Consider the following 22,515-nt stretch of genomic DNA (forward strand, 5'->3'; position numbering starts at 1 on the left):
GCTGCTCTGGGACTCAGCGGAAGCAGAATTTCACAGGACAAACTTGTTAACTAATGGCCAATCACTAAGCGGCCAAGCCTTGGTGTTTGTGTCACGCCTTGGCGGGGTGGGGGTGTGGGTGTGGTGGGAGGTGGGGTGGGACGAGCATCACTATCAAATATTTAATCGGAAAAACCAGTCCGGCCAGTGGTGCTCTCGCAGCCCCTTCGAGAAGCACCGCCACAAGATGACAGACTGAATGTACGGTGCAGCCCGCAGGGGCCTGCCCCGCTGCAGGTTACTGGAGAGCAGTCTGTGGCATCGTAGACGTTCCCAGAATGCCTTATTTCACAAGACTCATTTTGCTCTTGTTTTGCCTGACGGCTCTTGTGGAGAGCAGAAAGCCCAAGAGGAGGAGATCGACTGGGCAGCTGGAAATGACCAAGCCCAGGTAAAGGCTTGGGTGGGAGGGGAGGAAGGTCACCTGCAGGGGCGCTCAGCGCGCCAGCTCCCAGGAGGGCCGGGGCTTACACTGACCCGCTGGGATCTATTTCCCAGCCAGAGGTTGATGGGGCCACCACCTCGCTGAAAACAGCCTCTCTCAGAGCATAGATATTCTCTAGGGTCACAAGCTGTGAGAGAGCAAAGCCAGACCGGGCTGAGGAGTTTGTTCTGGTATTGGTGTTCTGTCCAGGCATTTCGATTTCAGGCAGGTGGTTGAAAATTTCGTGGGTTAAAAACATCTTGTACTTCTCAATTTGTGCTGCTTTGTTCCTCAGGATGACATCCTGTAGGGACCACGGGACCTGCTGAGTAATGGCATTCAAGAATTTTGGAGGGGCGGGGAGGAGCGGGGAGGGGTGGGGAGGGGCAGGGGGACCCCGGTAGATAGGAATTTAGTTTGAACTATTGAAGAAAAAATGTAACCGAGAGTTGTCCTCTTTAAATTATTGGACTGGGAACAGCTTTCTGACTGTATCGGGTATCATTTCACTGTTTCAATCTGAAAAAGGTGTTTGAAATTTGCTAGGTTATCCAAAATACATGCGTAGGCAACAGGTGTAGGCAACTGCCATTGCACGATGTAACAGAAACATTTCCAAGATACTGGTTTGGCCTGGAATGTGCATTGAAAATCATATTACAAATCGAAGTTCCTTAGTAAGTTTGCTTGAACCGATGCACAAAGCCTGATACCCTAGGCCTGATGGAAACGACTGTTTGGCGTGAAGCAAAGAGCAAGCAGCTGAGAGGTAGAGGGCGTGTGTAAGATGTCACACATCTGTTCCCCATTCTATGAAGCATTTCGAGAACTAGAGATTGTGAATATAAACTAATATATGGAGGCACATTTTCTAGGTCACTGGCTTTTATTTTTAATCAGGCATCGCTATTGGTGACAATTTTTTGAAATTGTACTTCCGACAGATCTACCTATAAGTTACATACATACATACATAGACTATTGCATACATAGACTATTACACATATGTATATTAAAGTAAAACTTGATTGCTTCATTATTTTTAGATAAAAACTATCAGTGAGAGTTGCATTCTCTACTTTCTGCATCCCAGTAGACCGTCTTAAGCTCCCAGGAATATGCCGGCTTCAGAGACTGCCGCTCTCCGGGAGGCCCAAGCTCTGCAGGGCCATTTAATCCTAGTCACGCAGAAAGCAACAGATACAACTTGTCCAGGAGGACAGGAAGGAGGCACTCAGTGCAAGTCTCCTCCTGGGAGGATGTTGCCAGAATTCGAGGCTGTTGAACTGGAAGGAGCCTCAGGGGTCATGTGATCCTGCAATTCCTCTGAGCCCTAAGACGGTGAAAGGTGAATAGGTGTTGGGTGAAAAGGGGTCTTGGGCTCAAAGAAACTTGGGAAACTCTGGTTTAGATCATTTTGAACAGCTGTCTTTATAGCACAGCTTCTCAAACCTTTATTATGCAAATAGACATTCTGAATCTTGAAGAGGAAAATAAATTATACAGTTTCTGAAAAAAAAAAAAAAAAACCCTGCTTTTTTGTAACTATCTTGAGGGATTCATATTTTACAGAGCACGTATTGGGAAACACGGTTTCAATTTTATGGATGCTGAGAAGTCTGTTGGAAGGCAGGACTAATTCATACAGGTACCTAGTGACCCCACTGGGCTAGAACATAGGTTCCTTGATTTTCTCAGCCTGGAGGAAAAGCGTTGTATGGACTTGTCTATTCCCTGAGAACAGTTCTGGGGTTCAACAGGAACCCCTCAGGGATCCTCAAGGATCCTGCTTGGCAGCCTGGGCTGTCATACCTGTGTCACTCCTCAGAAGACCACAGTCATTCCCAGGCACTGGCATGAGCTTGGGGACAGACTGAATCTGACCCTTAGGCGTGAGGAGAGTTTCTTGAAATCCATCCCAGGGGGTGTTAAAGTGGAAGAAAAGATGAACCCACACATTCAAGAAATAAAAAACAATTACTGAAGGGAGGCTAGGAGAGAGGATAGAGAAAATGTCACCTTAGGGAACATGATTCTAGGCCTTTCTAAATCCACCAGGGCACATGCAGGCTCAGGCCGTCATAAGGCTCTGTCGGTGAAAAATTTCAGCCAAGTGTCAGACTAAAATATTACTTTCCTCGTTGACACACAAGAGTTAAGCTGTACGAATAAAGAGGAACAAAATGACTTCATCTCTGTAAGGTAGCTTCTTTCCTTGGAAGTCTGTCCCTACCTTCCATATCACACCGTCTTACACACACATACCATATACCGTACACAGGAATTCACCCACTCACACACTCACACATACACTCACACACACACACACCCACACACACTCACACACTGTTAGGATCTTTTCTAACCTACGTACTTTCCGTATCATCTCCCCAAGGCACTCTCACAAAACAAGTATTCTGCTCAGAAGGTGCTTTTTTCCAGACCTTCCTCCGGTTTTCCCACCCCGCGTGTCCCCCTTTAAGGAACGGCTGCCACCTGAACCTGTTTTGTCCCGACTATTCGATTTGCTCTCTTCTTCCCGCCTTTCTTTCTCCGGCTTTATTCCAGTCCCTCCCTGCCCGCTACGTGAGTTGGCTTCCTGACCCTGTGATTGCTCCCCACCCAGCAAGAGAGGCCCTTCTCCCTGGAGATCTGAAAATGAACCTAGCTCTCACCAGATAACACTCTCTGGTTCCTCCTGGTCCCAGGGCCTGGGGGCCCCTTCCAGATTTCCTCTCCCATTTGCAGTCCCCGTGGCCAGCCTTCTCGGGATCTGCCTCGTGGCTTACGTGGTGCCAGGCCCAGGAGCAGCTTTGCTTTCCCGCTGCCCGGTGATCCTCACCCTCCCCAGTGGCCTGGGGAAGGAGGTGGGGCCAGGAAGTCAGAGAAACCAGGTTTGGACCCTGGTTCTGTGGCTCCCTGGCCACGGCGGTGTTTCCTAATCTTTCTGAACCTTGTTTTTCTAACTGAAAAAGGTGCTCGTGAGACCTTTTCCCCTGGGATGAGGGGTTAACCACAGCTCAGGGCCTGCACGGAGGGAGGGTGTCACATACAGGCATGGTCATCCTGCCCGCTATTGTGCTACGAAATGAACCTCAGCACGGTGGCACCAGCCCTGCCTCTCGAAGGGGTCATGAGCAAATTTTTCCTCCCTCTCCACCCAAGGCTGTGGAGGTTCTGGCTCCCCTGCCTTGGGCCGGGACTCAGAGTATGGCCCCTGGAGTCTAGGGTCTTTGGGCCAAGGCATCCAGGCACTGGAAGGATGAACTGAGGGCATGTGGCTCACACAAAAAGCCCAAGGCTGGAGATATTAGTGGCCTGAGTTATCAAGTAATTGGTTCCTTTAAAAACAACAACAAAACCTATTTCTGGGCCCTCAGGATTGGCACAGGCATTTCAATCTCCTCTCTCCTGCAGTGGGACTGGAATTCTGCGACTTCCGCAACCAAATCCTCCCCTCTAAATGGAGAGGGATACTGCTGGCCAGCTGGGATTTGCTCCCCATGAGGCAGAGCGGTAGGGCGCCGGCAGCACTCACAATTGAATGTCCGTGATGTGCTAAGTCCTTAGGCTGAGCTCTTCCTCTGCCTTTCCGCGGTGCCATTGCTGGGTGTCCAATATGGCCTGTCATGCAATTGCTGTGCAGGGAACCCGGCCTGGTCCCTCCTGACTTCAGGAGCCAGGCTTGGGGTGGAGACCATGACAGTGGAAGCTTGGTGGAGGTACCCTGATAGTGACTACCGCGCTTCAAGGGACCCAGACTTGGGTTCCATATTCCAGCTCACTGGGAGGAAGACGTTACATTAGACTTCCCTCCAATGGGCTTGTCTAAAAGCAACTCCAACTTCTTCCTCCAACTTGCTTAACGCCTTCAGTGTTTTCCCATTGCCTTTGGATAAAGACAGAAGTCTCAACATGGTCTTCAAGGCTCTGCCTGGCCCGGTCCCCGCGTACCCCGCAACCTCTTCCTCCCCTTCCCCTTTTATTGAATCCCCTCTCAACCTGCAGCCTAGACCACCTCAAACGAGAGGTGTGTTGAGTTTAAATGCCTATAGGGTATCCATCAGGGATCATCAGGTCGGCAGTTGGATAAAAGATCTAGAGCAGGGGGTACAGATGCCGGAATCTGTAGCCACAGACATAGGCTCGCCTGCCAAAGAGGGTGTAGAAGGAGAAGAGGCGGTGGCTGGGACAGCGCCCTGGGGATATTAGCGTTGATGGGGTGAGCTGGGGGCAGGGAGGCGGCAATGGAAATTGAGAACGAGCTCTCAGGTGTTAGGAGGACAGCCCAGTGCTTGGTCCTGAAAGACCAGATTTCTAGGAGAGGCATGGTCCTCCAGGTGGCAGAGAAGCCAGCGCTCAGCGGGGCCTCGGGGCCTGCACAAGTGACACAGGAAGTGCTTGGGGGTGAGGAGGCGGCTGCAGCCTGTGGTGCACAGTTCTCTGGGAGGATTATGGATTTGTGAGGAGGGGGGATCTTTTTTTTTTTTTTTTTAAGAAAAAGTTTAAAGACAAATATATCTACCACACCTGTAATGCTACCACTTTTCAATAAATTTTATGTGAGGAAGATGTGTGGTCTAGACAGATCTTCTGCTTAGTTTGGGTTCAAGGGAGGAGAGACTTGAATCCAGTTTGAAGGCTGACGAGAAGGAACCGTGGGTGGGAAAGGGAGATGCTGATGTAGCTGGGGTGAGGGTGTTTGAGGGCAGATGTCAAGGGCTCTGGGAGGAGAACCAGGCACCTCTGCCAAGCCCCCAGGGACACTAAGAACCTGCAAGGCTGACAGAAATGAAAATAATCCTACTGCCCGTGCCCCCACCCTGTTTTCACCTTCTCCCTGGGTATCTTACAGGCACCTCGAAATCAAGATGGCTCAGAATGAAATGCACCCTCTTCACCACAAACGTGCCATTTGCCATCTCAGGGAATGCCCCCACCATTCACCCAGGTGCTCAAGTCATAAGCCAGAGTCATCTTTGCCCCTCTCTTTCCCTCACAGCCTATATATAATCCATCAGCTAGACCTTTCTGTCTTCCTTAGATCTGATCACTTCTCTGCACCTCCCTTCCCTACAGCCCTGATCCAGGCACCATGTTCTTAGCAAGTTTCCTAATGGTCTCCTGTGTCTGCTGTGCCCTCTTCAGTCTTCTCTACACAGTGGCCAGGAGATTGTCTCAGGTCCTAAACGAGTCCTTGTGACTCTCGTGTTCAGAATTTCATGGGTTTCCCTGTCAGTATTATGCTCATGAGGGTCTCATGATCTTGTCCCTGGCCTTATCTCCCACCTTCTTTCTTACTGCTTTGTTTCTCCTTGCTCTCCTCACACAAGCCAGACTCACCTCAGGACATTTGCACTTGCTGTTCTCCCAGAGTACACTTCTTCACATCTTCTCATGACTTGCTCTGTCCCTCATCCCATCTGGGTCTCAGATGGTTTCCCTGATCACTTCCACCCCAATCCATCTTCCTCTTATTTCTTATCCTGCTTGATTACATTTTTATGGCACTTAGCACTTTCTGAAGTTACATTACTTATCTGTCCACTTGCTTATTGTCTGTCTCCCCCACCGGGTTATCAGCCCAGTGAGGGCAATGAGTATATGTCCTCCCCATGACTAGTACCGCATCTGGACAGAGTCAGTTCTCCAAAGATATGTGGTTACCAAGTGGATTTGAGTCTAGGAATTGAGGAATTGTGCAACCAGAGTGTAGGACGGCTGTCCCTTTGGATGCTGACATCCCAAGGTTGATGGGCCAAAGCTATCGCAGGAAGAGGGAGAGTGGTTGGGAGGTCTGGAGCTCCAGGTGGTTCTGAGAGTAGGGCTATAAGGTGGGAAGCCCAGCTTATAGGGGAATATGCTTCTTGGTGGGAAGGGAGGTGGGCAGACCAACCTTTAGACCAGCATTGTGTAAGTAAAACTTTTGAAGACCATGGAAATGTTACAGATGTGCACTATCCAACATAGTAGCCACCAGCCTCATGTGGCTATTAAGCACATAAGTATGGCTAGTGTAATTAAATAACATTAATATTATATTATTATTGACTTTATTTTATTAATTACATTTTAATTTAATTTAATTTAATTTAATTTAATTTAAATTGACTTCAACAGCCACACGGAGCTAGTGGCTACTTTATTGATCAGCACGGCTTTAGCCCTCCCAACAAATTACACCACCTGGGCAGAGCTTCCAGAGAATAAAAGTTAAGAAAGATTTCATAGGAAGATGTCTCAAAGAACAGGACCTTGAGAGAGGAAACATGTTACTTCCCTCTTACAGAGTTTAAACAGGAACTATGCCTGTTTCTCTAAAAAAAAAGAAACATGAAAGCATGATAAGAACATTGAGAGTAAAATAAGGATGTATATATAAATGAGCAACAAACATTCAACCCCAAATCTCTTCATTTACTAGAGCCCTCAAACATTCTGTACAGAACAAAATTTACAGTAACACTGACTTCTGATTTGGTTGTTTTGTTTCTTCTGTCAAGAATTAGATCTCACAGGTGCGTGGGTGGCTCAGTTGGTTAAGCGTCTACCTTCAGTCAGGTCATGACCTCCAGGTCCTGGGATCAAGTCCCGCGTTGGGCTCCCTGTTCAGCAGGGAGTCTGCTTCTCCCTCTGACCCTCCTTTCGCTCATGCTCTCTCTCTCTCATTCTTTCTCTCTCAAATAAATAAAATAAAATAAAATAAAATAAACAAGAATTAGATCTCATATCTTGTCAGACACAAATCCTTCCTCCCTCCCTCTCTCCTTACTCTTCTGCCTCCTCTCTTCCTTGTTTTTTGTTTAGTGATGATCATGTCAGCAGAATATTGCTTTAGAATATTTTGGATTTTATTGTTTTTGGATTATGTGTGGTTGTGATGAAGGGAAAAAAAAATAAAGAAGTTCTAGAAAGAGTGAGTGTGGGTGAGAGAGACTAGAAAATGACTACTTTGCCATCTGGGTTGAAGAAAGAGAGTGAACTCAGGTCTGCAGTCCTGGCTGGCTCCAGTGTCCACCACCCGGCTGAGTGGCTGGAACAACTCTGTCCCCAACCGGGGCCTTGATCCCCACTGTGTGTGCCTTGTCTGTTCCCCCTGGGGTTGAGGCTCTGCTCCAGTGTGGGTTCTGCCGCCAGCTGCCAGCTGGACTGAGACAAGGAGCGTCAGGTCTGGTGAGGCTAAAACCAGCATTTTAAAACTTTCACTATATTTGTGTCAGAATTTTATTGATTATGAAACAATACTATAGCAACATAAGAGAAACATTTAAAAAGCAAAAAATTTCTAATTCTCCACCATTCAACCCAACGGTTGTCATGCAATCGTAACTTACCTTAGGAAGGTTCTGGAAGGGTCTGGTCCTCAGGACCTGCTTGTGAGGACCTGAGGGGGACAGGGTGGGTGGGAAGGAGTGTGAGTTTGTGTGTGTGTGTCTAGCCTTCAGTGGATGGAGAAAAGTTTCCTTACAAGTAAATCCTACATTGTGGGCCGTTGAAAAATGTCTCTTGCTTGTTTTTGCAGTCACCTATATAAGAAGAACCTCGACATGACCAAAATCCGCAAGGGAAAACCTCAGCCGCTTCTCCGAGTGGAGGATCATGATTTCTCCATGAGGCCTGCTTTTGGAGGTAGGACTGAGCGCTTCCCTTGGCCGGCGAGGGGCCTGGTCCCTGGGGTGGCCCGCTGCTGCTGCTCTGTCCCATTCTCTCTGGCACAGCTCTCCCCTGGATCCCCACTCACAGTCAGATAAGCCCAACTGGGCTTCCAGAGTCCCTCATTTTCCCAAGGAGAGGAGAGCTGGAAGGAAGTGAGCGAGAGGGGTGCCGACGGAAGTGTCGCTGACCACTAAGCTGCCAACTCTCTCTTCCTCAATTACAAAGCCTGCCTGGAATGTCTGGACACAGAATGGCTCCTGCTCAGCCTCCCTGTGATTAGCTGGGAATTGCAGCAACAACAATTTAACCCATGACAAGTCCTCTCCTAGACTCGCTCTCAAGGGGGGGTGTTGCTACTTTGGAGTCAGGGAGGGGTCGTGCGAGGCTGGTGGCTGTCCCTTCCAGGAGCTGGAGAAATGCCATAGGCAGGACAGGAAAGCCATCTGTTCTGACCAGGCAGGGAGTGGGCTGAGAAGAGCAGAATGCATGAGCTGGGAGGACCAATGTCCCCACCTTGTGGATTCGGGAAACTGAGGCCCAGAGCATTTCAGCCACTGGGCCCCAGCCAAAGCAGACCTGGGTCATTTGGCTTCCCACTCCCTTTATCTCCCTTTCCAGATCTTCTTCTTCTTTTTTTTTTTTAATTTTTTAAAGATTTTATTTGTTTGACAGAGATCACAAGTGGGCAGAGAGGCAGGCAGGGGTGGAGGGGAAGCAGGCTCCTTGCTGAGCAGAGAACCAGATGCGGGGCTCCATCCCAGGACCCTGAGATCATGACCTGAGCCAAAGGCAGAGGCTTTAACCTACTGAGCCATCCAGGCACCCCTCCAGATCTTCTCTTAAGTCCCTGGGGCTATAGGGGTGATCTGTGGGCAAGTCAAAGACCCTCTCTGAGCCACTGTTTGCTGGTTTGTAAAATGGGGATAGTAATCCCTACATCATGTTGTCATGGGTGTGTATGTGGGGGGGGGGGGGTTGTCAGGATTAAAGGAGATAATGTATGTAAAGCCCTTGACACATAAGGGTTCGGTCCCCTTAGAAAAACCCAGCTGTCAGGCCTTCCTCTGTGGGCCTATTAAGGGATTAGACATTCGTTTATCCCAGAGGCCTTTGCATTTTAAAAGGCCTCAAAGCCTCTCCCTCCATCCCAGAGCTCTCACACCTACTGAGCAGGAGGATGAAAGGGGCAAGCAGATTATGGCCGGTGCCTCTTCTTCCTCTCTTCTTCCTATCCCCAGTGCTGCTCACCACGGGCTCAGGTCAGGAGGCGGCCCTCTCTCTGCCCTGCCTCCGCCCTTGCTGGTCCTCCCTGCACCCCCTGGGGGGGTGCTCACCATAGTCATGCTGACAGGGAATTTTAGGAAGATAAATTTCTCTTGAATGAGCAGCTCAGAAATTGCTATATTGGCTCCAGGAGGTCTGAGAGGACCCTGTCAGCGGAAGGTTCCTGTTGCCTTTCTCTTGGAGCCTCAGTTAAGATACCGAGGGTTGGCTAAGCAGTGAGAACAAGAACACACAACAGTATTCATGACAGCAACATATTTATAGTGGTTTTCTGTGGCAGGCACCATTCTAGTCAAGGAGTGTACGTCCTCACAACAGCTCCGTGAGATAGATATTATTATTTTCCCCAGATGGGGAAACTGAGGCCCAAGAGGTGAAGGGACTGGCTCGGGTCACCCTCCTGCTGAGATTAGGCTCGAGGTCCCTCCTGGCTGAGGTGCCTCCTTGTCGCTTCTACCTGTGCATCCCTCAACGCAGGGCTGACCTATCCAGCAGGCAAGTAGGCATAGTGTCAAACGCTCACAGCGATACTCTTAGAAGCCTCTGGAAATATTTTAAAATCAGAAAAAGAAAAAAAATACAATGTGAGGTAGGATATATAAGATCCAAATCTTATATATTATTTAATTATATGTTCACCTCATACCAATAGAGTTATAAAATATGTTTTTTTAAAAAAATAAAATACACTTTTTAACCTTTTTTATGGAGGAAGGAGCCCATGAAAGCAAAAGTGCCCAGGGTTCCCCAAAGTCATGCCGTGGCTTGCCTCAGTACACGGAGTTGTGGGGCAGGTGTGTGTATATGGGGACAGGTAATATCCCGAAGAACTTGCAGGAACTTTCCACCGGAGGCTGTTGGCTGCTGGCAGGAGCCTGGGCAGGCACCTGGTCCAAACCCTCAGATTACCTGGGGTAAAAAAGAAGAGCCTGAGGCCCCGGGGGCTTAGGAGGTGGCTACAGAGCAGCCAGAACAGAACTTTGGTTTCATCTTCCATATAAGCCGCAGAACTGAGAGCCTCATAAAAATGCTCCCTCCTCCAGGAGAAAGCCAGGAAGCCAGGATCTGGCTCTCAGGAACGGCAGGTGAGGTGTTGCCAAGTTCCCGGAAAACCTGGCTCAGGGCAGAATCTTCCAGCAGGCTGCAGCCCCAGTCCCGGTGCCCCTTCCTCCAGCCACATCTGAGTAGCAAGTTGGACTTCCTGTGCCCTGATCCCTGCCACCGCTGGGCCCACCAAAGGGGCCGCGCAGGGTGCGGGGTCAGGACAGTCCCCTGCCCCTGCCTGAGCTAGCCTCTGAGGCTGGGAAGGCCCTGACCTGAGGCTTCTACCCATCAGATCTCAGTTCCCAAAGCACAGGGTGGAGTCTGTTTCGCCCTCTTTCCAATCCCCTTCCCCAGGGCATTTGGTCCTCTGGGCACCTTTTATCCTGTGCAGAGCTTTTCTGTGTGTCCAGACATCACCTGGCTGAAGTGGGGGACAGGGGGCACATAGCGAGGTGGCAAGGCTGCACACTCTCACCCACCCACAGATAAGATAAGGGGGCTAGTGACTTCAGTCCAGGCTTCATTCCAGGCCAAGCAGGTGGGATGGGGCCATCACAGCAGTGTGGAGGATCTGGAGATGTTTAGAGCCAGGAAGCCTTCCCTGCGAGTGCTCCTGAGGGTCCCAGCCCACCAGCGCCTCATCCTTGGATGGGGGACACCGCCCATGTGTCAAGCAGGTCTCCGAGGAAGGAGGCTGGCAGACAGCACCTAGGGGACTCTGGGCAAGTGAAGAAGGCACTCCTTCCTTGTGCCAGGCCCCCGGGGAGAAGCAGAGCCTGGGCCCGTCCTGACCCCCCATCTCCCCTTAGCACCGGTGCACCCTAAGCGGGTCATGTGAACAAAGATGTCTGTTGCTCTTTGTGGGAGGTGTCTAACTCCTGTCTTCTCTTTCTAGTTTGTTTCCTTAAGAGGGGCTTCCTTGTGGATTGATGTTTAAAAGTAGTTGAAGTAGAGAAGAATTTATCTAAGGTTAGATACCCCATGGGTGACCTTTTTAGTCCGGAAGGAGAAAAGATTAAAAATCTATCAGCTTCCTAATAATCCCAGGGATCAGTTGAAACGAAAATACCTTGCCTAAGCTGCCAGCTGTCAGATTCAGTATGTGTCCTGGTTAGAGGAAGCTCCAGAGACCTGGGGGGGTTGGCGGGGGACTCCTCTGTGTGTTAGGAGATGGGTTGCAATGCTGGTGGGTTTTGTGTGTGTGTGTGTGTGTGTGTTTTGTTTTTTTAAATTTAATTGTAGTTTTAAAAAAAATTGTGGTAATATATATAGAACATAAACGCTTACCATTTTAACCATTTCTTTTTTTTTCATTTTATTTTTTTATAAACATATATTTTTATCCCCAGGGGTACCATTTTAACCATTTCTAAGGGTACAGGTCAGTGGCCCTTTTTCTCTACCACCACCACCTCCCATTGTCAGGATTTTTTCATCCTCCCAAACTGAAACTCTGTACCCATTAAACACTTAACTCCTATTCCGTCCTGTTTTCCCAGCCCCTGGCAACCACCATTCTACTTTCTGTCTTTATGAATTTGACTGCTCTAGGTACCTTGTGTGAGTGGTGAAATCAGACAGTTTTTGACTAAATTTTGTGACTGGCTTATTTCATTTAGCATAATGTCCTCAAGGCTCACCCATGTTATCAGAATGTCCTTCCTTTTTATTATTTTATTTATTTATTTTTAATATTTTTAAAAATTTATTTATTTGACAGACAGAGATCACAAGTGGGCAGAGAGGTAGGCAGAGAGAGCGGGGGAAGCAGGCTCCCTGTTGATCAGAGAGCCTGATACAGAGGCTCGATCCCAGGACCCTGGGATCATGACCCGAGCCAAAGGCAGAGGCTTTAACCCACTGAGCCACCCAGGTGCCCCTGTCCTTCCTTTTTAAAGCCAAGTAATACTCCACTGGGTGTATAGCTCCCCTTTTGTTTATCCATCCATCCGTTAGCAGATACTGGGTTGTTTCCACCTTTCTGCCGTTGTGAGTAAGGCTGCCATGAACACAGGTGTGCGGATAGCTGTCGGGAACCCTGCTTTTAATTCTTAGGGGGTATATTCCAAAGTGGAATTGAGTCACTCTGTAGTTCTGTTTAGTTTTTTGAGGACCCTCCACATTCTCTTCGATGGCAGCTGTGCATTTCACATTCCCACTTGCACAAAGCTGATTTTTAATTCACACTGTATGCAGGGATGGCCAGGAGGGAGGGAGGGTCATCCCGGATTCTTGAATCATCTCCAAAGGACTTTGTCAGGCTGGTCAAGAAGAATGGTGGCAGCAAAGTGGCTTAGGTTCTCCAACCAAAATACTTCAGTTCATAAGACATATACTTGACATATTTCTTGAGCTGCAGGGCCCCTGACTAGCTCAGTCGGTAAAACATGCAACTCCTGATCTCAGGGTCATGAGTTCAAGCCTCATGCTGGGTGTGGAGCCTTTTGAAAAAAAGAAGCCCTGTACTTTTTGAGCTGTTACTATGTGTCAGTGGGGTCTGTGTTATCTGGAGACCCAGGAGTGAACAAGATAGCCACAGTCCTTAGAGTTTTAATGCTCTAGTGAGGAAGACCAGGGTTAATCAGGATGTCAAGTTGTGCCGGGAAGGAAAGAAAGTACGGGAGCTGCAGGGTACACACGGCAGCGTCTGCTGGCTACACGCACCAGGCAACTGCTGCCCTGATGAGCCGGGGAGGAGGAACACCAAGGAGCCACCCTTGCCTGGGAAGCATGCGCTCTTGGAGTCCTTTACATTCTGTGACTTTGCCTGACAAGATAGATTGTTCTCAAGAAGCTAACAGTCTACTGGAGAACAGAGAAATGATGGAGCAATGTAGGATGTTGCTTCTGTTGGAGAAGGGGGACTGAGGGAATGGTGAGAAAGGGGACCGGAGATGACTTCCCCTCAGGTGGCGATGCTTGCCATGACCTGGGAAGATGCTTAGTGGGTGAGCCCAGTAGGCGGGAAAAAGAGGACAAAGGACAAGCCAGGGAGAAAGGTGCTCTTGGGTAAAGATGAAGTGTGTCAGGGAATATGAGCAGCTCCCCATGGCTGGACTCTATCGTGTGTGTATGTGTGTGTGTGTGAGAGAGAGAGAGAGAAAGAGAGAGAGAGAGAGAGAGAGAGAGGTGGGGCACAGCCTGGCCGGGCAGGGGCAGCTCTGGGAGGATGTCTGGGCAGGAGGCTCACTGAGGGCTTGTGGGAGGATGCTGGAACAGTTAAAATGGATACTGGCCACTGGTGGGCCACTTCCAGTCCAGAACAGAGCCCATGAGAGATTAAGCTAAGGCCCTGGAGAGAATGGGGGGGGGGTCTGAGAGATGCTAAGAAGGAAGCCAGTCTCCGATGCCATCAGGGAACCGGGGACACCTAAGCATCTGCCATGGGGGAGGCCATTCACTGAGATGCGGCATCAGGGAAAAGCCACTGGGAAAAGACAGAGTAACTGCCAGGAAGAGATGGGTGGCTCAGAGTGGGGAGGGGAGAGAGGGTAATTTGCTGGGAGTGGAGCCATTACCGGGCTGAGGACTGAGGTAAGAGGAGGCAGGAGTTGACCTGTTGTTGTCAGTAGTGGCCTTAGGCCCAGGCAACGAGCCCTGCTCTGGCCAAACCCCTCCCCAGGCTCTGGGGCCGAGAGGCTGTGCTCACGTGGGGTCTCCCTCCTGGCCACATCTGAGCACAGGAGCTTGGACTCACGTGTCCACACACCTTGAGCTTGTTTCCAGGAGCTGCGCAGGCCTCTTCCCTAAATAAGCTCTGAAGGAGACTGCATCACCCCTCTTTCTGAGAGGTGGCTGAGCCGTGTTGGAAGGGGGTGGGATGGAGCTCAGACACGTGGGTGGGGGTGTCCACATGCATGTATGAGAGGCTCTTCTGGGGGCTCCTGGGTGGCTCGGATGTTAAGCATCTGCCTTCGGCTCAGGTCATGATCTCAGGGTCCTGGGATCGAGCCCCGCATCAGGCTCTCTGCTCAGTGAGAAGCCTCCTTCTCCCTCTTGCACTCCCTGCTTGTGTTCCCTCTTTTGCTGTCTCTCTCCCTGTCAAATAAATAAAATCTTTAAAAAAAAAAAAAAAAGAGGCTCTTCTGCACGCAGGGTGCTGCTGAGTGGGGAGGGAAAGAAAGCTCGGAGGCTCAGGCCCCCTCTCTCTGCTCCGCCATGTTCAAGCCTGGAGCTCTGAGGGGTCTAAGAGTTCTGAAGTTGGACTTGGCCTTTGGGTTTGTTGGGAAGGTGTATTTGTCAACGAGGTAGGATAGGCTTTATGTCATGTTGTCGTACTTTAGCTTGATTTACAACCTTCAGATATTCAAGCAATATGGCGTCTAGGTCCCTGGTTGTACTCTTGCCTGTAGGTGGGCCTGCGAGTGCTATTGCTGTCCATAGAGGTCAGTCAGCTCCCCAGCACCAGGCACGGAGGAGAGTGGGCCTGGAGGGGCAAACCCACAGGTCAGCGTTGGGTGGGTTGAGATTGAGTGACACAGAGAGACTGAGGGACTGAGCCCAGCCTGTGACAGGGGCAGGTTGGGGCACGGTCTAGGCCAATAGCACCTTTCCCACATCAGCCTCTAGAACACAGGAGAACACCTTCCAGTGCTAATCTCACACAGCAAAGGACTGAATTCAGGAAGGAAGGCAGGCAGCGTGGGTTCATGGGATAACGGCTAACCCCAACGCTTCCAGCCTTCACTTCGTGAACCTGCCTATTTTCTGTCAGCTCTTTCTCAGGTGATTTGGGCTGGAAGGTCAGGAGCCCTTTCTGAGTTTGCTCTCCTCCCCTTCCCAGTCAACCAGCTTAAATCAATTCATCCATCAAACAGTCGACTGTTTCCACTTTCCCAGGCCTCACCCCCTTACCCCACACATTCTCAACATGCTCTTGGAGGGTGAAAAAGACACAGCTCACAGTGGTTGGTGGCCCTCCAAAGCTCAGTCCTCCCGGACAAGTCCTCCCTTCTCTTAGTATTTCATTTAAATTTAAATTCATTGATAACCTTAAATAGCCTTAGAATTTTCTCTTTAGGGGCAATAAAGATAAGAAGTTTAGAAGCACTGCCTAGTGCAACCCTGACTCATCACCTCATGCCGCACCCCCCCTACCACCTCCTCTATCCCCACGGCCAGGGGGGATGGCCTTTACCTTCTGGAAACCTTTCTTCCCTGTGCTGTTCCCTCACAAGGGGCAGGCTTCCCATACTCTTCAAGAGGAAATGCAGCCCCTGCTTCTCCCTGTTAGCTCCAGAGGACTCCACACTCCAGCCCAGCTCATTCCCGTCTCCCCCTACCCCTAACCATGACTCTTCCCTCCTAGAAGGCTCACAGTCCTGGAACATCCTGTTCCCACCTGTGAGCGTCTTTCTATCCACATCACTCCTGCTCTATGCTTCATCCAACAGCCTGTCCACATCTAGAACCCTGTTTAATTCCTTTCCTCTAACATGAGCCACCTCTCAGCTATTTTGAATGCTAGCACTTTCAGCTTTGAAAGAATCGCAGATTCCTTCTTTCACTCGCCAGACCGCCCCTCCACTTCAGACACCAAGGCAAGTAGTGGGTTCCAGAGTCACTGCGCAAGTCTGACTTGGCTACAAAATCAGGGGTTTCCACCACCCCCTCTGCAGGTTCAGTAATCGGCTGTAATGGCGCGTAGAACTCAGGGAAAAACTTGCTTGCTGTTACTGATTTATTATACAGCGTATTATGAAAGAGACAGGTGAGCAGCCAAATGAGGAGGTCCACAGGATGAGAACTGAAGTGTCCTGAGCACAGGTGCTCTGTCTCGTGGAGCTGGGGTCTCCCACCTTCCCTGCATGTGGATGTGTTCGCCAGCCTGGAGGCTCACCAAACCTTGTCGTTAGGGTTTTATAGGGTTCCCTTACACATGCATACTTGATTAAATCCTTGGCTATTGGTGATCACCTCAACCTCCAGTCCCCCCTCTCCCCGGAGGTGGGGGCATGAGGCAGCAGCTGAAAGTTCCAACCCTCTAATCACATCGTTGCTTCCCCTGATAAGCAGCCGCCATCCTGAGCTATCTCCTCACTAGCCTAAACTCAGAAATGTTTGCTGGAAGTCTGTTATGAATAAAAAAGATACTCTTCTCACTCCTATAGCTCAGGAACTTACAAAGGTTTTTAAAGTTCTCTGCCAGGAACTGGGGAAGAAGACCAAATCTGTATTTCTTGTCATATCTCGATATCACAATTGCTGCATCACTTTGCAATGTTACTGCCTGGTTACTTCTCAGGTTGGACAATCTCTAATGTGATGCTTTCCTAAGGAAGTTCCTTTTCTTTTCTTCAAAGATTTTTTTTTTTAAATTTAGTTATTTGAAAGATACAGAGATAGTGACAGAGAACATGAGCAGGGAGGAAAGGGAGAAGCAGGCTCTGCTTAACCAGCTGAGCCACCCAGGCACCCCCCAAGGAAGTTTCTAAGGTAATTCTGATGCTTTTCACCTGGGATGATACTTTAGAACCACTCCCATATAAGACATCCTCTGTGTTTGGGGTGCCCAGACCTGTGAGTGCCCCAGGGCTCTCCACATGCTTTACTCTGTGGCCTCCTCTCTAGTAAGGATTCAAGCCTGGACTTCTAAGCTCCAGGAGTCTGGCCCCCAAGGCCTCAACTCCTACTCATCTGACCCTGCTGAGGTCCATGGAGCCAGCGTAAGGTAAGGTCCTGGCTCTCTTTGAAGCTGTGGCCTCCTGTTGAGTGGTTCTTGGATCTCCCTAGCTCTTCCTCCTCCTTTTCCCACATGGGGTGGTCTATCACTTCACAGTTACATTTGAGGTTGGGGAGCTGAAGCTAGGGAGAAAGCTGGCTCCTGGGGCTCCTGCAGCCTTCTCCCCAGGAGCTATTGCCCTTGGAGGAGACCCCTCTGATCCTTCCTTCATGCTCTTGGCCCTTCCCTTCTGGAGCATGAACCCTAACTTGCCACCCATGCTGTGCTCCTACTCACTCCTTCCTCTGAAATTAATCTTTCCTTTCTGGTCTCTCCCCCAAAGAGCCCCTCCCCTGCAATCCCCCTTGGGCCAATCTCACTCCTTCCCTCCCTTGACCCCACCTGAGAGACCAGGTAAACAACAAGGTTACTGAGCTCCAAAAGGACAGGATGCTGGGCCCCATTAACGAGTCTGTTTGGGGATGTTACATTTAAGAAATTGTTAGATATCCAGTGGAGACCTCTTTTAACCTTTTTTGTTGTTGCTGTTATGTTGTTAGTCGCCATATAGTACATCATTAGTTTTGACGTAGTATTCCAAGATTCACTGTTTGCGTAGAACACTCAGTGTTCCATGCAATCTGTGCCCTCCTTAACACCCATCACTGGGCCAACCCATCCCCTAACTCCCCTTCCCTCTAAAACCCTCAGCTTGTTTCTCGGAATCCACAGTCTTTCATGGTTTGTCTCCCACTTTGATTTCCCCCCTTTCATTTTTCCCTTCCTTCTCTTAATGTCCTCCATGCGATTCCTTGTGCTCCACAAGTAAGTGAAACCATATGATAATTGACTTTCTCTGCTTGACTTATTTCACTCAGCATAATCTCCTCCAGTCTCGTCCATTTTGATAGACATGTTGGATATTCATCCTTTCTGATGGCTCTTTTATTTATTTATTTAAAAATTTATTTATTTATTTGACAATCAGAGATCACTAGTAGGCAGAGAGGCAGGCAGAGAGAGAGAGGAGGAAGCAGGCTCCCTGCTGAGCAGAGAGCCTGATGTGAGGCTTGATCCCAGGACCCTGGGATCATGACCTGAGCTAAAGGCAGAGGCTTAACCCACTGAGCTACCCAGGCACCCTCTGATGGCTCTTTTAATCTTTTACAACCATCAGGCTCTTCGAGTTTGAGTCAGAGATGGGACTCAGGGGGGCAATGAGAGTCGGTGTGGGGTTTCAGGGGAGAGTTGGTTGAGGGAAAGACCGCACATCTGCAGAGAGGAGCTTTGTGGCAGAGAACATAGAGGGACGGGTGTTAACAAGAAGGCCTGGGCCCAAGGAAGACTCCTAGACTCAGTGACTCAGTGACTCAGCAAGGGTCAGGAGGGGAGGGCAGGGAGGAGGTGGAGACAGCTGGTGGAGACGGGTAGCCAAAGAGAGTTTAACAAGAAGAGGAAAGTGGTCATGAGGGCATGGGAAATAGTAAAATCTCACTTTGGAAGTCTTTCCAAGTCAGCCATCCAGAAGTTCTCACACTTGAGTGTGGGTCAGCATTACTCCAGTGCTTATGAAAACCCAAACTCCCGGGGCCCCAACCCAGAGCCCCTGGCTCAGGAGCCTGGCGGGTAGGACTCCAGAATCATGTTGCAAACGTCTGCCTGGTGAGGCTGTTGCTGCTACCCGAGGTAGTAGGGTCCTGACCCAGTCCAGCCTAGATCCCAAAGTCCTAACACCAAAAATCCTGCTTTCACAAAATACCATAGACAGGGCAGCTTAAACAACAGATTATTTCTCACTGTCCTGGAGGCTGGAGGTCTGAGATCAGGGTGCCATCGATGCGGTTCCTGGGGAGAGTTCTCTCCTGGTTTGCAGATGGCCACCTCCTCGCTGATCCTCACAGGGTTAAGGGAGAGAGAAGCAAGCTCTCTTGTCTCTTCTTACAAGTCCTATTTGTGGAGGCTCTACCCTCCTGTCCTACTCACCTCCTGAAGGTCCCAACCTCCTAACACCATCACACGGGAACTAACTAGGCTTTGCCGTATGAATTTGGGGGGTGGGGGAGGAGACACTCAGTCCACAGCAAGCACCTCCTTCCTTGGGGTCTCTGCCCACCCAGCAGCTGCACAGGCCCTTCTGACCTTTCTCAGTGATGAGTATCTGAGGAGTTTCCCCAAGACAGTTAAGCAGAGAGTCCGTGGAAAAGGGCAAGACCGCCCACAGGCAAACTCATTTCCACAAAGGACAGGGGATCGAGGCTGTTTCCTCGGTGAGTCAGCGGTGGAAAGTACCTTGTATGTACTGAGGTAGCCCACGGGCACATTCTTCACCGTTTACGCAGGGACAGCTGCACTCTCCCCTGTCCACCTAGGACACTCTCTCTTTGCCGCTAAAAAAATATTCTCTTGAAGTGAGCACTGCATTCGTGCTCTGTAGGTCTTGAACCGATGACCACACATTTAGAGACTTAAGCCTGCACACATCTATTATCTATGGTTCTATGGGTCAGAAGTCCGAAATGGGTAAACTGTAAGTTTACTGGGGTAAACGCACAGTGTCAGCGGGGCTGTGCTCCTTTCTGGAACTTCTGGAAAGAATCTGTTTTCTGGCCCTTTCTGGCTTCTAGAGGCTGCCCAGATTCCTTGGCTGCTGGCTTTTCCCTATCTTTAAAGCCAGCAGCAGCGGCGGGAGTTCCTCAAACATTGCATCACTCTGAACCCTTCTGTCTCTTTCTTCCACATTTAAGGACACTTGTGATTCCATTGGGTCGGCCTGGATAATCAAGGCTGCTTTTCCTGTTTTAAGGACAGCTGAGTGGCATCCTAAGTTCTATTTGCTGCCTTCATTCCCCCTTTGCCATGTGGTGCCTAACAAATTCACAGGTTCTGTGGGTCAGGATAGAAACATCTCCGTGGGAGGCATTATTCTGCCTCCCCCAAACGTATGTAAGGTGAAGTGCGTAAATCTCATATATAGCTCGAATTTTTACATATGTGAATATTTATTCTTAAAAACACGACCTAGATCAAGATATAGAACATTTTCAGCTCCTCAAATGGCTCTCTCATACCCTTTCCAGATGGTGCCTCCCAAGGATAACCGTTATGCTGCCCTCTGTCACATGAATTAGTTTTGCTCATTCCTATGTTCCCTATAAATGGAATCCAACAGCATATGACACGCTGTGAAATAACCTGGTCCCTCTTTGGAACTGTACGGCATGGAGTTTTTTCATCATCTGAGTGCCAGTCTGTCTTTCTGAGGGAGCCCAAGAACTCTGTTGGATGTGGTAGGGGAGGGAGGCTGATGGCTCACTGCCCTGGGATAACATGAGAGAGAGTGCGTGTGTGTGTGTGTGTGTGTGTGTGTGTGTGTGTGTGTGTGTGTATGTGTGTGTGTGTTTGTGGTCTTAGTGAGTTGATACAGAATGCTGAAGTGACCAGCAGACCAGCACAGGCTTCAGGTCTACACACAGAGGCCACCGGGTAGGAGGGTTTTGCTGCGGAGACAAAAGCCAGGACTGTGGATTTGTCAAAAGACTGGTGAAGTCTGTTCCATCTCAGCAGACGCCAGTCCGCGGGGTTGATCCAGGCCACCTACTTCATGGCGGGGCCAGCCAGCGTGGATGCGAGGGCCTTTTTCTCCTTCAGGCTGCAAGGTGACCCAAGGTGAGAGGAAATCAGAAACACCTTAAAAACCAGACTAGACTCAGCTGCTGTTAGTTGGTAATTGAAAATTTTTCAGACTTTGAAGCATAAGCTTTTGCAAGAAAGATCAGAAAAGCTGCCTTTTTTTTTTTTTTTTTCACATCTGAGAAGTGGTGGGTTAATTATCTTCCTCGCTCCCTCACGCCTCCTGACACTGTTCATACAACCGGAAATGCCCTTCTTCCCTTTGCTACTTGTTAGAAGTAACCACTGCCTCAAACCCCAGCCCAAACACGGTCTCTATGGTGACGCTTTCTCCAGTGCCCCCTGTCAGAATTAATCAGAAGTTGTCCCTTCTGTAAAATTCTCTACGGTGCCTTTGGTTAGAATTAATAGAGCTTTCCTCCTGTAGTATCTCCCAGATGCTTCTATTATATCACTTTTGTGATGTGTCCTGAAACAGAGCACCTTGTCCCCCTTAGCGGATTTCAGTCACCTGGAGAAAGCCGCTGTGTCTTCTTGGTCTCCGCACTCCCAACTGCACCCCTCAGGGCATGGTCTAACGGACGTGGGCAACGCAGGTCTGAAAGGATGAACCAGGCAGTCGGTGAAGGTGTGGAGACTTTAGGAAGCTCACACACATGGAAGGTCTTGTTGAGAGTAAGCTGCAATGGATCTGTGGAAGATTGTGACACCTGAAACATCAAAGTAAGAAGTACATAGTAAGAAGGATAATGAAGAATCATTATTAAGGTCTTATTTTTTGTTTCAATTCATTTTACTACAAGTTTGAGAAAATTTTGTTATAAAAAGGGGCTTTGGAAAGACGGTATCTTTGAAAAGATACTGCCAGATGACAGAAGACATGAACAGATATTTCTACAAAGAAGACGTACAGATGGCCAACAGATACATGAAAAGATGCTCAATATCACTCATCACCAGGGGAATGCAAATCACACTACAGTGAGTGTTACCTCACACCAGTCAGAACAGCTAAAATCAACAACACAAGAAACAAGTGTTGAGTAAAAAGGGACCCTTGTGTACTGTTGGTGGGAATGTACACTTTGGAAAATACTATGAAGGTTCTTCAAAAAATTAAAAATAGAATTATTATATGATCCAGTAATTCTAGTACTGGGTATTTACCTAACAAAATTGAAAACACTAATTCAAAAAGCTATATACACCCCTATGTTATTGCAGCATTGTTTACAATAGCCAAATAATGGAAGCGGCCCAAATGTCCACTGATAGGGGAATGGATGAAGCCGGAATGGAATATTACTGAGCCATAAAAAGTATGAGATTTGGCCATTCGCAACAACATGGATGGATCTAGAGAGTATCATCCTCGGCGAAATAAATCAGAGAAAGACAAATACCATATCACTTTACTGATATGTGAAATTAAAAAAAAAAAACCAAATGAACAAAGGGAAAAAAAGAGAAAAGTTTTAAAAAGAGACTCTTAACTCTAGAAAACAAACGGATGGTTACCACAGGGGCGATGGGTGGGGGAGTGGGTGAAATAGGTGACCAGGAGTAAAGAGTGCACTATCAGGATGAGCACTGAGTAACGTACAGAAGTGTGGAAAGACTATACTGGACACCTGAAAGTAATATGACACTGTATTGGACATAATTTTAAAATTAATTAATTGTTTAAAAAGATACTGCCAGACAAGTCTCATTAATCCACTACTGATCACAATATCTCTTTTGACAAACGTTGAGGTGTTCTTCTCTCCCTTCAGCA

The 22,515-nt window shown here is 48.9% G+C and overlaps 1 protein-coding gene across 1 annotated transcript in view; it reads left to right on the forward strand.

Annotated features, from left to right (window-relative positions):
• Positions 1 to 317: 317 nt before the first annotated feature.
• The window catches only part of GABRR2 (gamma-aminobutyric acid type A receptor subunit rho2), a gene marked incomplete at its 5' end in the record, with an annotated part of 44,199 nt that continues 22,001 nt past the window's right edge, over positions 318 to 22,515 (forward strand). Inside the window, 2 exons of the mRNA XM_082730595.1 lie at positions 318 to 430; positions 7,986 to 8,092. Coding sequence (XP_082586721.1) covers positions 318 to 430; positions 7,986 to 8,092 — 220 coding nt within the window. The remainder of the gene's footprint in view (positions 431 to 7,985; positions 8,093 to 22,515) is intronic.

This window comes from Mustela nivalis, assembly GCF_964662115.1.
Source record: "Mustela nivalis genome assembly, chromosome: 5".
Lineage (NCBI taxonomy): Eukaryota > Metazoa > Chordata > Mammalia > Carnivora > Mustelidae > Mustela > Mustela nivalis.